A 17674-nucleotide genomic window follows, 5' to 3' on the forward strand; every position below is an offset into this window, starting at 1 on the left:
GACCGAGAAATTAGACAATTCCGGTGCCTGAGAGAATACAGAAGTTATCGCCCCTAGGTCGTCTTTCTCTTGCACCACGTCTATAAATCGTCGATTACCGTAAAACTGTGGGGGGCCCACATTTCTACGTGGTCTGGAGTTTCTGGTCTTTGGAGTCACACTGGTCGTCTGTTCCGGAATACTGTCTATCATAATAGGATTGTCCTGTGATCCTACACTAGTATTCGCGTCGTGTATGACTACAATCTCCCGTGAGTCGTTGTTTGCTGTCCCTTCTGAGCTCAATGGTGGGGTTTCGGCATGACCTGTAATACTTAAGCCCTGATTAGTCTCGGTGTAGGAGTTTTGACGTACGTTATTATTGGTCACGGCATCGTCAAAGTAAGCCTCGATTATCCCGTCCCACGAATCTAGATTTAAGGAAGATGAACCTGAAGAAAGTTTTGGAGAGTCTTGAGTGGCCGAGCTCGCAGTCGGTGCGCTGGTCCCTGAACTGATAATCTCCGTTCTCGGGGTGCCTTGTCTCGAGTGGCCAGCTGATATCGATCCAGCTTTCTTCGGTGGTGAGAGTTTCCTTTTCCCAGCTAAACTCGAATGAATATGAGTGTTATGCTCAGCGGGTGTCCGATTCACTATTATCTTTTTGGGCCCCGGGAGTATTTTTCCTTTTATAGCCAGATCCGATTTACGTAAAACGTGACCATTGTCGAGGGTAACTGTGTGCTCTGAAGAGTCGATTATATCCTTCTTAACTAGATTAAAATAAGGGTCCCCATTTTTTCTGTTAGACGCCTTTCTATATAAGTTACCTCCCGTTACTGTTTTTCTTTTTCCCAGTGGATCTAGCGTTCGGGTAGTGTCGTCCGGGGTTGTGCGTAGGCTAAACGTCCTAGTTAATGGCAGGTTTTCTTCTGGGTCCGACGTGCTGTCCCTTTCCTCGTCCAGATAGCCATCTTCTGCCCCGTCGTGTAATTCCCAGTTAGTAGCCCGCTCTTTGGACAATATAGCCTTTCCTTTATCTAAATGGTCAATATTGGACATAAGATTTTTCCACCTAGTGTTCGCTACTCTATTAAAATGCTTTTCAAACGGGGTACAGCCGATCGCCGTTTGCTTTGAGATTCTCAGATTCCAGATGATTTTCTCGATCGAATCGTTTAGAGATGGTTTGGGTATTTCGAATGACATTGCCAGTAATTTCGATTTAATTGTGTACACAAGTCTTTCCACTAGCCCGTTGGATCTGTGGTCTCCGCATGACCCATGGTCAACTCTAATTTTTCTTGGGAAACCGTGAAGATGACAGTAATCGTTTAGGAATGAAATTACGTTTCTTGTAGAGGTGTTATTGACAATCTTGGCCGAAGGAAACTTAGTGTAGCGGTCGATACAAAGAAGAATGTATTTGTTGTTACCCCAACTAGCGTCCAACGGTCCCGCAAAATCCAAATTAATTTCTTCGTTCGCGAATGTCAACGTCGGGAGTTTCGAAATATTATTGGTGCCTAGTATCACTTTGATGTTCTTACCCGCTTTTAAACATTGGGTACATGTTCTCCCGGGATGGTAGATTTCCCGGTAAATATGTGGCCACCACAAATATTCTGCGAGGGATTTCATCCCGAACTGTCCTGGGTGAGTCTCGTGTAACGTAGAATTAAAAGTTCCCCTGATGGTAGCTGGGACGACTAGTTTGTTGTCTAAAAAGAGTAGTTCATCCTTCACGTGTAAGTCTTTAGTGTAGTTCTTCATGTAAGTCCCGTGTATGCCCATCGGTCGATTGCTCTTTATCGTCTCTATCAGATCCCACAGCACCTTGTCTTCTCTAGTCATGATCTGAAGCAATTTCTTCGAACAGTGGTTCTCTGGGCGAATTGGGGAATTCGGCAAATTCAGATCGGCCTTATATCTTCTTAAGAGATCTGCGTGGTCGGGTGGAAGTCTGTCGTCTCTGAATTTGAGAGCAATATTATGTTCTTCGGGGATAATCAAAAGGGGTTCGTTCACTTTGTCCATTGGGAGTTCTTGTTTTTTCTTGTTAGGTGGTATGAGGTGTCTGTTTAGAAGTAAAAAATGTAAGAGGATTTTGTCCGAAAAAGTAATACTTTTAAAATTAAATTTTGAATTATCGACTGGTTGACAATTTGTAGTACAATTTTCTGTCCGAGAATGATTGTTGTGGCAAATTTTTATCGACTGAGCGATACAAGATATGATAGCAGCAATAATCTTGAGATTGAGTAAAGCTAACGAGCTATTCAGCTGATTCTGACCAATCACGTCGCTTGAACTTTCGTTTCCCGATGGGATTGTATTAACTCGTGAATTAGTATTTACAGCGACCGTTGGTCTATCTACAGAATTTACAGTAAGTAATTTAGAATCTATTTTAGTCGATAAAATGTTCTGAATTCTGTCGATTGAAGCGACTACAAATTCGTCGTCATTATGTGAAATTGGAAAGGCTTTGCCCGAAGGAAGTCTAGATAAAAGGTCAGTAAAGCCCTTGTCTTTTCCTGGTAAATGAGAAATTTTAAAATTGAAAGGTAAGAGTCTGTTTACCCAGCGGGTCAATCGACTGTGCATCGTTTTATTGCCATGATTTGCCGAAACTGCTGATAGTAATGCTTTATGGTCAGTGACTATTTGGAATTCTGTTCCGTACAGGTAGTTTCTGAAATGTTCTGCAGCCCATACGACTCCCAGCAACTCTAGTTCGTTGGTAGAATATTTCATTTCATGGTTGTTTAAAAATCTGCGATTGTTTTCCATTGGTCGTCCTGTAATTGTTCTAGGGTAGCCCCTAGTCCGCTATGTGAAGCGTCCGTTTTTAGTCTTGTCTTCTCTTTTATATCAAAGTGGCTGTTTTCTGCAATATTTACAATTTCCGTTTTTAACTTCTCAAACGCTATTGAATGGCTGGTATCCCATTTGTATAGCGATTTTTTGTTTAGAAGAGGTCGAAGAGGGGAGCTTAACGTGGATAAATTAGGGACGAATTTTATATATTGGTTTATTGAGCCGAAAAATGAGCGAAGTTCAGAAATATTCTTCGGGGTTGGCAATTTTTTTATTGCGTCGGCTTTACCGACCAACGGTCGTACTCCATTGCCTGAGATCTTGAAGCCAAGCCATTCGATGTCAGATTTAAAAAATGCGCATTTCCCCCATTTCACTGCCATGTTGTTCTTATCTAAGATTGATAACATTTTGTGCACTATTGCTTTATGTTCTTCCAGCGATCCACGCGAGGCTACCAAGATGTCGTCTATGTAACAATTTGTAAAGGGGATATTTTTCAACATTGAGTCCATGACCCGTTGGAATTCATTGGGCATGTCTCCTAATCCGTAAAATCCCGTTAGAAACCGATACGTTCCTGTCGTTTCGCCGCCTACTATGCTAAAATTGCACTGTTTACTGGTTTGATTGCAAAGTTGAAGTTGGCTATATGCGTTTTTCAGGTCTAAGTTACTAAACCACACTCGCCCGTTGGGTTTTTCTGAAATTTGGAGTGCCACGTTATCAATCAGTTCATGGATATTTGGCATTTGATACTTATTTTTAAAAATTTGATCATTTAAAAGCTTGGAATCCAGTGCCAGTTTTGTTGAAGTATCCTTTTTCCGAGTGATTACAATTGGATTGATGAAGCAATCTTCGTCGCATTTCTGTAACTTTATCATGTGACCTTCTTTTTCCATTCTTTTTAATTCATCGTTCACTGCCGCGAGTAAATGGAGTGGTGCTCTTCTCCCTTTGGACTGTATTGGTTTAAAAGGTGTGTGAAAATGGGTTACCTTCCGATCGTTACGTATTTTCCCCACTCTAGTGAATAAGTTCTTAAACTCATTAAAAATGTTGTCTGATAAAGAAGGTAAGTTTTTGTACTCACTCTCAAGTGTGGGTTGATTGACCATACAGATTGAATGTGGGCATTTCCTCTGCGAAATTTCTATGCCCAGTTTGGGTAAATTGTCGTTCCCCAATATGTTACGCTCGTGTCCGCCGGTTATGAAGAATGGGGTTTCTTCGCTGATCCACCCATTGGACTGTGTTCTGACAATTATTTTTCCCAAGATATTGATCGTATCGTTGGTGAATCCGCAGTATAGGTCTTTTATTCTTTTCTCCACTGGGTGTATCTTGAGGTTTGGGTATCTTAGTTTAATTTCATGTAGAACATTTCATTCTGTTTTAAAAAGCTTACAGGACTTGCTGAATCTACCGATATGTTCATATTTACAATCATGTCCCAGCCAATGCCTAGGTTCAGGAGTTTCTTTGTTTCAAGACCATTATTGTCGTAAATAGTTCTGACACTCAACACCGAGAAGTCGTTATCGTCACTCTGTCCTACTCATTCCACGCATTTATCAGGTCGCATGATTCTTTTTCTTCCATCCACGAGTTTTCCGGAGGTGTGTATGTACAATTCTCAGTATTTACGAAATTATTTGATACATTATTTACAGTTGGTCTCTTATTGCGTGATTTACATAATTTGGCGAAGTGTCCCTTATAGTTGCAATTTTTACAGGTTATGTCCTTCGCTGGGCAAACGTTTAAGTGCCCTTTCGTAAATGTATTTCCGCATTTCATGCATGAGTTACTCCTTTCGATGTTCAAGCTTGGTTCTTTTTTGATATGATTGTGGTTACTAAAAAGATTTAAAAGTTGTCCCGTTGGTCGATGACCGTGACATATTTGTCAGTTTCTGGTGGTTAAAATATCCTTTTTCATCGATTAGGGCTTGATTAAGTGCTTCCGACGGGCTTATGGTAGCTGAAAGTAGCTTCCTCTGGGTGTCTGTGTTCTTCATATTGCAAATGAAGATATCCCTTATCCATTCTGCCTCGTCAGGTTCCTTGATGTTGCACGTGCTGGCTAGGTCCGTCAGTGCTCCCCAGAATTGTTCGTACGACTCACGATCTTTTTGTTTTCGATTTAGAAGTTTATATCTTTCGAACGTAGTATTGGGCGGTTTGTTAAATGCTGCGTCTAGTAGAGTCCAGAACTCAGAGAACGATATTGCTAGAATCTTGACTCTCGGGTTCTTTTGTGTAAAAACTCTTTTTCCTTCGCTCCCTAGGGCTAAAAATAAAATTGATCGCAGTTTCTTGTCCGCCTCCGTTCGTCTCATTCCATTAAATTTTCTTTTCTCTTCGTTGATCCGTTTCTCTTCTGCGGATTCGTACTGTTTCATTGTGCTTTTGTTCCTGCTCTCTCTGTTGGCTTTTTCCGCGTCCGACTCGCTGCCTGTCGCCTGTTCCAAAATTGGAATTTGCGTCTCCGGTATCTCTGGTCCATGTAGGCTCTCTAAATCCAGGTTTTCTTTCGCAATGATCGCCAATTGGAATTGGTCGCTCCACTGGGTCCAGGCATGCGGTGGCTCTAGGGTGTGATTAGGCCAAAAGGGGGGAATTCCACGCACGTTCGAATCATTTGACTGCGCCATAATAAACTATTCTAATTCTAAGTGTCTATGTACAAGGTATGTACATAAGCTTAATTGTTAAAACGATAAAAGGAAGTAGTTGAATTAAGACGTTAAAAAGGACAACTGAACTTCCGTTCATATCGACCGATGGTCGTAACTAAACTGGTATTAATTAAAATACCGAAGGTCATTATAACAAACTAAAAACAAATCACAACAACTAGGTACTAATTTCAAAGCCAAAGTCAGTCAAGCTGCCATAAAATTGAAGCTAAAGATCAAATGGCAGCTCGTATCTAGACTATCATTGAAAGCAGATTTGCAACCGAACAACCAGATTTTTTTTAAACACAACCTCATTGAAAAATAAAAGACAGTTTTTTTTTCTCAATGAAATTCTTATTACGAATTTCTACCTAGAACGAAACAATTAAGCAAAATTAAAAACTACTTTCAAAAATTGAAGTTTTAGTAATATATCTCCAATTTTGCTAGGTTATACACAGGAATTTTTTGGAAGAAGAGAAGGGGACAATATTTTGATCATTTAAAAGCTTGGAATCCAGTGCCAGTTTTGTTGAAGTATCCTTTTTCCGAGTGATTACAATTGGATTGATGAAGCAATCTTCGTCGCATTTCTGTAACTTTATTATGTGACCTTCTTTTTCCATTCTTTTTAATTCATCGTTCACTGCCGCGAGTAAATGGAGTGGTGCTCTTCTCCCTTTGGACTGTATTGGTTTAAAAGGTGTGTGAAAATGGGTTACCTTCCGATCGTTACGTATTTTCCCCACTCTAGTGAATAAGTTCTTAAACTCATTAAAAATGTTGTCTGATAAAGAAGGTAAGTTTTTGTACTCACTCTCAAGTGTGGGTTGATTGACCATACAGATTGAATGTGGGCATTTCCTCTGCGAAATTTCTATGCCCAGTTTGGGTAAATTCTCGTTACCCAATATGTTATGCTCGTGTCCGCCGGTTATGAAGAATGGGGTTTCTTCGCTGATCCACCCATTGGACTGTGTTCTGACAATTATTTTTCCCAAGATATTGATCGTATCGTTGGTGAATCCGCAGTATAGGTCTTTTATTCTTTTCTCCACTGGGTGTATCTTGAGGTTTGGGTATCTTAGTTTAATTTCATGTAGAACATTTCATTCTGTTTTAAAAAGCTTACAGGACTTGCTGAATCTACCGGTATGTTCATATTTACAATCATGTCCCAGCCAATGCCTAGGTTCAGGAGTTTCTTTGTTTCAAGACCATTATTGTCGTAAATAGTTCTGACACTCAACACCGAGAAGTCGTTATCGTCACTCTGTCCTACTCATTCCACGCATTTATCAGGTCGCATGATTCTTTTTCTTCCATCCACGAGTTTTCCGGAGGTGTGTATGTACAATTCTCAGTATTTACGAAATTATTTGATACATTATTTACAGTTGGTCTCTTATTGCGTGATTTACATAATTTGGCGAAGTGTCCCTTATAGTTGCAATTTTTACAGGTTATGTCCTTCGCTGGGCAAACGTTTAAGTGCCCTTTCGTAAATGTCTTTCCGCATTTCATGCATGAGTTACTCCTTTCGATGTTCAAGCTTGGTTCTTTTTTGATATGATTGTGGTTACTAAAAAGATTTAAAAGTTGTCCCGTTGGTCGATGACCGTGACATATTTGTCAGTTTCTGGTGGTTAAAATATCCTTTTTCATCGATTAGGGCTTGATTAAGTGCTTCCGACGGGCTTATGGTAGCTGAAAGTAGCTTCCTCTGGGTGTCTGTGTTCTTCATATTGCAAATGAAGATATCCCTTATCCATTCTGCCTCGTCAGGTTCCTTGATGTTGCACGTGCTGGCTAGGTCCGTCAGTGCTCCCCAGAATTGTTCGTACGACTCACGATCTTTTTGTTTTCGATTTAGAAGTTTATATCTTTCGAACGTAGTATTGGGCGGTTTGTTAAATGCTGCGTCTAGTAGAGTCCAGAACTCAGAGAACAATATTGCTAGAATCTTGACTCTCGGGTTCTTTTGTGTAAAAACTCTTTTTCCTTCGCTCCCTAGGGCTAAAAATAAAATTGATCGCAGTTTCTTGTCCGCCTCCGTTCGTCTCATTCCATTAAATTTTCTTTTCTCTTCGTTGATCCGTTTCTCTTCTGCGGATTCGTACTGTTTCATTGTGCTTTTGTTCCTGCTCTCTCTGTTGGCTTTTTCCGCGTCCGACTCGCTGCCTGTCGCCTGTTCCAAAATTGGAATTTGCGTCTCCGGTATCTCTGGTCCATGTAGGCTCTCTAGAAGAAGAAGAAGAAAGAACACTTGAATTACTATACAATAAAAAGCCGAGGCATCAGTGTAGCAAAGTGTAAATAATAAAATTGGTTATAAATTCATTGGTTACATCAAACAAAAACAAAACATCAGAAAACAAGCAATAAACAAAACAAAAAAAAACAAAATCGGTTACAGTTCGGAAATTGGTTGATTAAAGTATATGAAGTTTCGGATACTATAGAAAATTAAAGATTTAAGAATTAGGAACAAGCTGGTAATAAAACTTTACAAACAATTTTACAGATAGTCCAATTATACAACGTATATGCAGAGTATATACAGTTTCTCTTTCAAGCAATGTGTGAAAAATTAAACTGAATTAAAAAATATAGAACTAGCAAAAACGGTAATCACGCCACGTATTTGTATTAGTACATATAGGATTGTTTCTCAATTCACTCACGTAAAATTCTTTCAATTTTTTCTTGAATTCTGTTTTCGATTTTTCTAAATTGCGCAAAATTATGGGCAGTGAATTCCATTTTTTAGAAGTCAAATGAAAAAATGATTTTTGTAGAGAAGCAGTCGAACAATGTTTGTCAAAAATAATTTGTTTCGTTCTTTCGTTGAGCCTATAATTGGCAGTCGGTAGTCTCAGTGTATTTTCAAAAGCCTTCTTTTTGTTTGTAAGATATTGGTATAAGTATGTTATACACTTTAACTCAATTCTTTTCTCGATTCCAATGAACGATTTGCTAATGCGAAGAAGGGAAGAAGATTTAAAATTCGATCTGAAATATGTTCTTTTTAGCGCCCAGTTCAACTGTTTCTCCAGAGATAGCATCAAAGTAGCATTAATTTGTTGCAAAAAAATTGCTGAATAATCTAAATGTGATAAAACAAGACAATGAAGCAAGGCAACTAATGATAATGTCGGCAGTTGTTGTCCAATTGTATCAATAGTTTTAATCCCTTGGGCCATTTTTTGGAGAATTGTTTTGATTTGAGCATGAAAAGATAAACTTGAATCAAGAATTATGCCTAAATATTTGCATTCTGATTTTTTGGCTACATAATGCCCACTAATTACTAGTTTATCAGTATCCACATTTTTGCTATCATTTTTTTGACAAAATGTTATAAATTCCGATTTAGATGCATTCAGATTCAATTGGTTCTCTGCAAAAAATTCCGTTAGATTATTGAGTGATTTTTGCAATCGATTCAAAGCATCCTCAGAAATTATAGAAGAGGAAAAAACCATACAGTCGTCAGCATATTGAACTAAAGTACAACCCTCATATAATCGCTCTTGTATGTCATTAACATAAATATTGAACAACAACGGACCAAGTACCGTTCCTTGTGGGACACCTCGTTTTATTTCAATCCAGTCTGAAAAAATTCCATTGACGTTTACTCTTTGAATACGTTTGTTTAGGAAGCTAGCAATTAAAGCATTTGCTCCATTTGAAAAACCGAGAGAAAGCATTTTTTCAATTAAAACTTCATGCGAAATAGAATCAAAAGCCTTGGACAGATCTAATAAAGCTGCATGTACGATTTTTTTTGAATCTATTTGATTTCGAATACTTTCTGTCACATAAACAAGAGCATCTTGTGTTGAAATGTTTTTGCGAAATCCGAATTGAAATGGTGTCATTATTTGAAATTTGTCAAGATGTTCTGTTATTTGGGCATGTAAAATTTTTTCAAAAATTTTAGAAAAAGCACAAGTTATTGATATTGGCCGATAATTTTTTGCATCCATTGGGTCATCTTTTTTGAACAAAGGGGTTACGTTTGCTTTTTTCAGTTCGATCGGGAAAATGTTCTCATCTAAGCAAGTATTTATGACAAAAGTTAAATGTGGAACTATAACTGATTGACCGTCAATGATTGCCCAAGCAGGTACGGTACAAGGTCCGAGAGGTTTTCCAACATTGATTTTTCGAACTATATCAAAGCATTGCTTCACTGTAATGTGTTGAAAATGAAAAGATGCAGATTCAGAGGCAGATTTGTTGTAATTCGGAGGCTTTTTAGCGCCGAAAAATTCGCCTAAGTTTGAAAAAATATAATTTAAATGATTGGCAATTTTTTTGTCTTGGGTTATCATTTCACTGAAGGAATTTCGTAGAACTGTAATTCGATGGTTGCCAGAACATGTACCTCTAACTTGGTTAATATATTTCCATTTTTGTTGGATAGTGCTGAGAAGTGAAAAACAATTTTTTGAATGATCGAATTGTTTACTTCTAATCAATTTGCTCATTTGATTACGTAAAAACTGGTACTTTGACCAATTATCGCTTGTGCTTTGACTGCGATATGATCTGAGTGAATTCTGTTTCTTAGTCAACAATTGCTGACATTCTGAATCGAACCATTCCGTTTTCAACACGTTTTTTGGTTTAAAATTACGAACAAACTTTTTTTCGATAGGAGCATGTTGCTGTAGAGCACAAGAAATTAAATAAATCATCGTCGAGAACATGTTTTGTGCGTCTGTACATTGATATAAGAGATACCAAGGAAGAGCGGAGAGTGAATTGCAAAATTCATTTTTCTGATAATTTTTCTTATTGAAAGTCGTAATTATCCTCGGTAAAATTTTGCCGCATTTTATATCCGTCAAAATAAATGAAGCAAAATGGTCGGTTTTATAAGGTGTATCAAAACAAAACTCAATGCCGTTTGTTTCATAGTCACTGATTATGTAGTCGATATGAGTTTTTGTTGAGGAACTAATTCTGGTCTCATCGTTTGGACAAAAAACCTTCAATCCATATGGAATAATTATAGAATCTAAATTTTCTTTTTCTTTGCTATCCAGATAATTTATGTTATAATCACCCAAAAGCGTAATTTTATTAGAAACTGAAAAAGCATTATCTATGTTAAGCGTTAATTGTTCCAAAAAATCAATAAAGTTTGATCTGCTTGGGTTATAACACAAATTAACTAACATTTTTTCTTTACTCGAAATGTTAAATGTAGATTTGCACTCAACCCACACTGACTCATATTTTTCTTTATCAAATAAATTTAGATCAGGCCTCAATTTCGGAGCCAATTTGACTGGTATATATAACAAAACGCCACCGCCTTTCTTTTTTACCGCTGATTGCCTATCATATCTGAACATCGCATGCGTTCTAGGTTGGAAATTCCATAAATTGTCACTATCTTCTTTTTTAAGCCACGTTTCGGAAATTCCTATAATTGTGTTTTCGCCCATATCATCAAGAAATTTTTTCAATTGCATCCGTTTTCTAATAATACTTTGAAAATTCAAATGAACAAATTTAAGATTTGCACAATTTTTTGAGCAGATACCGTAGACTGTTTCAATGGTTTCGATAGGACCAGGGTTTTTTTCAACATCCCCACTTTGGGTCAGTAACAACGCGAAAAGGAAAAGATGAGTCAGTGTGGTAGCTCTCCGCTCATTTATCCCACATTTCGTTGATAATATCTTTTGCTGGCAGCTTAGATAGCCCCAGTAAACAATAGTTTTTTCTTTAGTTTCCATCTGAGCCTTGGAAATTAGAAAAATTGCACAAAACAACCAGAATTTAATATTCAGCATAATAGGTTAAATGCTGAATCCAGGTTTTCTTTCGCAATGATCGCCAATTGGAATTGGTCGCTCCACTGGGTCCAGGCATGCGGTGGCTCTAGGGTGTGATTAGGCCAAAAGGGGGGAATTCCACGCACGTTCGAATCATTTGACTGCGCCATAATAAACTATTCTAATTCTAAGTGTCTATGTACAAGGTATGTACATAAGCTTAATTGTTAAAACGATAAAAGGAAGTAGTTGAATTAAGACGTTAAAAAGGACAACTGAACTTCCGTTCATATCGACCGATGGTCGTAACTAAACTGGTATTAATTAAAATACCGAAGGTCATTATAACAAACTAAAAACAAATCACAACAACTAGGTACTAATTTCAAAGCCAAAGTCAGTCAAGCTGCCATAAAATTGAAGCTAAAGATCAAATGGCAGCTCGTATCTAGACTATCATTGAAAGCAGATTTGCAACCGAACAACCAGATTTTTTTTAAACACAACCTCATTGAAAAATAAAAGACAGTTTTTTTTTCTCAATGAAATTCTTATTACGAATTTCTACCTAGAACGAAACAATTAAGCAAAATTAAAAACTACTTTCAAAAATTGAAGTTTTAGTAATATATCTCCAATTTTGCTAGGTTATACACAGGAATTTTTTGGAAGAAGAGAAGGGGACAATATTTTGAAAAAAAAATTGAAAAGTATTCCAGAAACCTTGATCACTGTAGACCAGAAGCAAGATTATACGGGTCTTTTTATAACAATGCAACCTTAATTTCAAGTTGTAAAAAAATTTATTGGGTGTAGACATGATCATTTTATTTTAAATAACGCGTATAAAATGAATAAATGGTTTAAATTGTATCAAAAACTGAAGATATAGAAATTGCTCAAAATTACCCTAATAATCCAAAAATTATGATTTGTTTTAAAAAACTGATGTTGGGTCCGACTATTACGGGATCGGGTTAACATCAAAACTTCAAGCAAACCTCAATTTACCCTGATTTTAGTTAAATTTGAAAACTAAAATATGGTTTTGTGGTTAACTCAGTTGACATCAGCTTGAGTCATTTTAGAGAGGTTGTTCACCAAACTCGAATGTTATATTATTCAAAAGAATTTTGTAATTTCTAATCTGGTTGCAAATTGATATTGGCGCATTTAATGCGAGCGAAAAAAATTTTTGAGAAATCCAAACGCCATACCACTTTTAAACTTTTTGTACAGTTAGTTCGCCTTGAAATTGCCGATGAAGCTAATAATTGCTATATACCAAACCAGATATGAGTTGAAGTATTTTTAAAATTATAAAAAAAAAATTAATTGTTTTGTATGGCTACGAAGTCTCTGCTTCTAAAATTTCACAGATTGAAAATCGTGGCCTGTTTTTTGGACAAATTTTTGTTATCTGTACTAATTCTGCCTTCACCAAGAATCTTCAATACCCTCAATGCGGCCCATGATTTTGTTTTTACGTAGAAAAACTGGGCTGGGGCTGCGAAATAAGCAAAAAGTTGCAATTTTGCATGCAAAAAAAAAATATTTGTTTTCTCTTTCTGTCATTAACTTTTTCTGTTTAGCGACTAAATTGTCAATTAAAAAAAAAAATTTTCCTCACTTTTTGATTTTTTTACGGCAAATTGTTTATCACACAATTTTCATAAGTGGGATTCTTTTGTATTTGTGAATTCTGATTCAACATCAGTTTTGCTGAGTTGTTCCGCCTGGCAAAACGAGTTCCCATATTTCCGAACGCAATATCACTTTTCAGGAATGTATGCGTAACGAAGCGTACCTGGGTCAAGGTGATGAATTTATGTTTCGACTAGCGCGACCAAGCAACCCTATGTTTTGACTAAGTTCGACAAGCCTAAATTTATTTGGACTCTTAACCTAAAATAATTTTGTTTCAACGAAAATTGACCAACGTAAGTAAGTTTAGGCATGAGAAATACGGCTAAGTTTGACCACCCAAATTAATCAATTATTTTTTGAACTTAATTATATTCTTTCACGTGGTACTATATGGCATCGCATAACCAAAGTAAAAACATAACTGTCACTAGGGGTGCCGGACATCAAGCCGACGGGACTTCAAGCCGAATCGTAAAATTAGGGACTTCAAGCCGAATAGTTGCTTATAAAGTCGTGAAATATGATTAATTTGAAAACTTTTTTGAAGAATTTCTGAATTTCATGATCTTTCTTTACTAGTTATTGGCGTTTTCAAAAAATGTAAGCCTCCAAATGATGTTTCGGAAAGATTAAAAGTGAAACATGGTTGAAGGCATTTTTCATGTTTATAATTTATGCATTTCAAAAACCGGCTGATGTTATTAACGGATATCAATCAGAAGTGGTGCATTGTCATGAATAACGCTTATTATGGACTAAACATGCCTAAATTTTTGAAAAGCAACGTTTTACAGATTTAAAAAAAAATAGTGATTTGAGGTGCTTGTAAAGTTTAAATTTCGGCCTGAAGTCCCTTCGGCTTGAAGTCCCGTCGGCTTGTTGTCCTAGACCCGTCACTAGAACTGTAATGCATCGTAGCGACAACTTGGTTTCGTCAGTTAGGTTGCCAATGAAAGTTCAGATTTTTTAAGAAAAAATTCAGTAGCGACGAAGGCGCTTTATGTTACATACAAAAATGATCCCAAAAACTATCCATTTCTCACTATTTTGTTGTCATAATGGATTATGTGAGTAAAACAACTGGAAAAAAAACACTCGTTTTAATATTAATTCAAAAATTACAGCTGTTTTTATCAGGTGTATGAAGAAAAATAGAATAGCTCTTTTTCTTCAAAGAAATCTCTCGCGTGTGTGAATTACTTTTGATTTTTATTTAGGAAAAAAGGGTTTTTATGTTTAGATTGCGATGAAATATTGCAACCTCTTCTACAACTTCAATTTTCTCGCAATGCCATTGGTGTATGCTAAGTTGAACAAGCGTTTCATGAACGAGGGACATGCATTTTGCCGACTGTATCTGCTGCCCTATTGGTCGAGTATTCCTATTCTGGGTTCAATTGGCCGAAAAAGAGAACAGCCGATACGAATGGGATTGGATAATGCGGGAACCGCAACAAACGCAAGCTTGTATACGAAAACGTCGAATGTGATGAATCAGCAAAAACTAATGATGTCTTCTAACTGCTAATTTTATCTAACACGAATGTTCCGTGCCCCACAAAATAAATATGTGACATTTGATAGCAATTTTATGGGATTGTACAAAAATGAAAAAACAATGTGTTGTTTTTTTTGCATGAATCATTAATACAGTTATTACCTTAATTCGAGTTATTAAAGACAAAATCAGAAAAAAAATCCATATTTTTTATGAAATTCTATTTCTGGCAATTATTGTGCAGAAAAACCATGGTGTGTTTGAAATTTCATTTTATTGTTAATTTTTTATCTAACCAGTAAAAGACTATTCCATGATTAATTTTTGTTATATTTGATTAGTTTTTTCCAAAATATTAGGTGAACAGTTGGTGAATAGTTTTGAGTAAATTTCATATACCGTCTAGTTTGAAAAACCGCTTCAGTGTTGAAAATTTATTCTTGATCAGAAATAATCCTTATGAATTGCAGATTACTAAATTTTTGACCAGGCTCATCGTCTGTATGAATTGTGTGTACCATCCAAAAAGTAATTACTTAATTTTGATATAGATGTACAGTTTTAGTTACAATAGTTAAATTGCATCACTATTTTCAGTTGTGCGAATATTCTAGTACATTTGTATATTATCAAACGGGAAAGTGTTCATTTTGGAGTTTATATTTTAATTAATTATTTTTTCATAGTCTGTGCGATTAATTGATACAAGACTAGCTGAATGATCTCGCCGAAAACATATGAAAACAACTGTGACTTCTTTTCCCAATAGAATTAAACACTCAGATACCTTTTCAAAATTGCTAATCAACCACCACCAAACCAGTCCCCACCAACAACATCCCAAGACAGTCCAATAACACCTACAACTACCAATAACCCCCAACCATCAACACGAATTTCTTTTCAAGACAATCCATACACTTTTGAAGAACGACACGCACGATTATCTGAACCATAAGAACCAGTTAATCGCCAACCATCTTTAAGCGAACCAACATATAACTTATATCCTACCTTACAACAAGATCTGAATCGAGTAAGACATACTAGCCAAAATTAAAATACACTTGAAATAAAAAAAAACTATACATCCAAGACGAAATAGAAATTTTCAAACCCCCAGAGTTCATTTTAATCTAACCCAATCACCAACACAAACACATAGCATTTCAAATATTCCATCAGACTATCTAGGTTCAACTCCAACATCAGAGCAAATCCGAGAAAATCCTTCTAACCCCCCAGACACCACCGAAAGACCACCATATTGGACAACACACTCATATACTCAATGCGAACGAAATTTAGTAAATGAACCCATTATATTTCTTCTGATATAACATTATCATCCCTGCCAGAAACACTTTCAGTCCCATCAACACCATCTATAAGTCAAATATCACCAACACTTTTCCCTCTTAATTTCCTCACCAACCTTGACGCTAGATACCAAGAACAGTCATCGACAAATACCCCTCTACGGTTATAGTGGAATAATTTCGTAGCATCTCCCCCACTATTTGGACAACATCAAAAAAATAACCGACTCCACAATTGGGCACTAAATAGATTACAATATAGACAAGATCTTCACAAAGATATACAAGAACACAATATTCAAATACTTCAACAAAATAGTCTCCAATTAAAGTTTGAAATCACAGTCAGACTTAATAATATTGTTCAACACCCAAATATAACAGCTCAATCACTACCTCCCCATTTATAACAACTGAAGTTAAATATAATTACGACAGACATACCAAAAATACAATTGGATATATTAACTTTTATAACCCATACTCAGGATTATTATACACATGTATATTTTAAAAGTACTTACATTTCAACTTCCTTTTTCTAATTTTTTCTGAACAAAATACAAGTCCATCTCCTCGTACAGGACCTCAGGATTTATTAGTAACACACTACGATTGTGAAGAAAATGAACATAAAACGCTACACAAATATGCTATAAACCAAGTAACACAATGCGAATCAGAACCACAAGCTATAGAAACCACAAACATAATAGCAACATTATACTCAAAGTTCGAGCAACAACACTCACAGGCTTTAAGTTTACAGCGACTTTTTCCGAAAAGAAAGTACATTGTTCACAAGTTTCAAATGGAAATAAAAACCGACTTGATCACGAATCATTCTACCAAAGTGATATCGAAAGACTTTTACATCTAAGTCCCGAAGATTGTAAATTGAACCACTCAGATTAAACTTGACTAAAAATAAAAATTCAAACAGAAAAATAGTAAACTTTCAAGTCTTCACCGACTCTGAACATCAAGCAGAACTTGAAAGATATCAAAGACATATTAAACTAGACGAAAGATATCCATACAACGACGCACACGGACGACTAACTTATGATATTCACGACAAATATTCACGATAACACATATTGGAATAAGTAATCCTTCCAACTGCAAAGCAGATACAAAAAAGAAAGGATACCAAGAAATAATGTTTTTTGACTGGAAAATACAACTCAATAAAATATAATTTACACGAGATTTAACAGACAACACAATGATCTATCAAGGAATTAGATTACCCTGTAAAAACGATCAAGGCTATTGTGACCCTACAACACGAACACAAGCAACAATTGTTTGGTTCCCCGAAGACACATGTACAACATTTCAAGTAGCAAAAATACACGCTCGAATGATTAAATTTAAAGAAAAATATTTCATTGAATCCATCCCATTTGACAAAGTCAACCCAAGTCAAATAAGACACCATAATATTAAATTCAGAAACATTCACAATATAGAAAATAAATTAACACGTTTTCAAATCTATCATGAAACAGAATTCGCATGTAAATACAAAAATCCACTCCACAAAACATAATATTCCGAAATACTCGTCGATTACGACGAAGGTTTCGATATGACCTCTGGAAAACTAAAATATAATCAATGCAACACATCAATCTCTAAACGAAGGAACATCATACATCCCAATAAATCTTCTCAAAAACGCAGGAAACCCTAGTGGAAAAGTAAAATCACAAGACACTGAAAGCACACGATTACAAGAATTATCACTAACGATTAATACGTATTTTGGCGCAATACACTATGACAACCACCTAAACATGAAATTAGACTACACAATTAGTAGAATTTTTCAAGAAATGTCACTCTCCGAATTAGAAACACTACATCAACTATGTGAATTAGAAAGATCCCAGATTTTACAATCACTCGCACTAGCAGTTCTAAA

At 36.2% G+C, this 17674-nt stretch overlaps 1 protein-coding gene across 2 annotated transcripts in view; it reads left to right on the forward strand.

Moving 5' to 3' along the window:
• Positions 1 to 15073, forward strand: part of LOC134855414 (uncharacterized) — a 74553-nt gene extending 59480 nt beyond the window's left edge. The window contains exons 1-2 of one of the 2 annotated variants that reach the window (XR_010164482.1): positions 13068 to 13220; positions 14168 to 15073. Coding sequence is in view for 1 of the 2 variants with exons in the window: in XM_063871928.1 (XP_063727998.1) it covers positions 14168 to 14455 (288 nt within the window). In the remaining variant the exon portion in view is untranslated. Of the gene's footprint in view, positions 1 to 13067; positions 13221 to 14167 lie in introns of those variants that run through there. The other variant, XM_063871928.1, reaches the window with a different exon arrangement.
• The last annotated feature ends 2601 nt before the right edge of the window (positions 15074 to 17674 follow it).

The sequence above is a fragment of the Symsagittifera roscoffensis genome, chromosome 10 (assembly GCF_963678635.1).
Source record: "Symsagittifera roscoffensis chromosome 10, txSymRosc1.1, whole genome shotgun sequence".
Taxonomy (NCBI): domain Eukaryota; kingdom Metazoa; phylum Xenacoelomorpha; order Acoela; family Convolutidae; genus Symsagittifera; species Symsagittifera roscoffensis.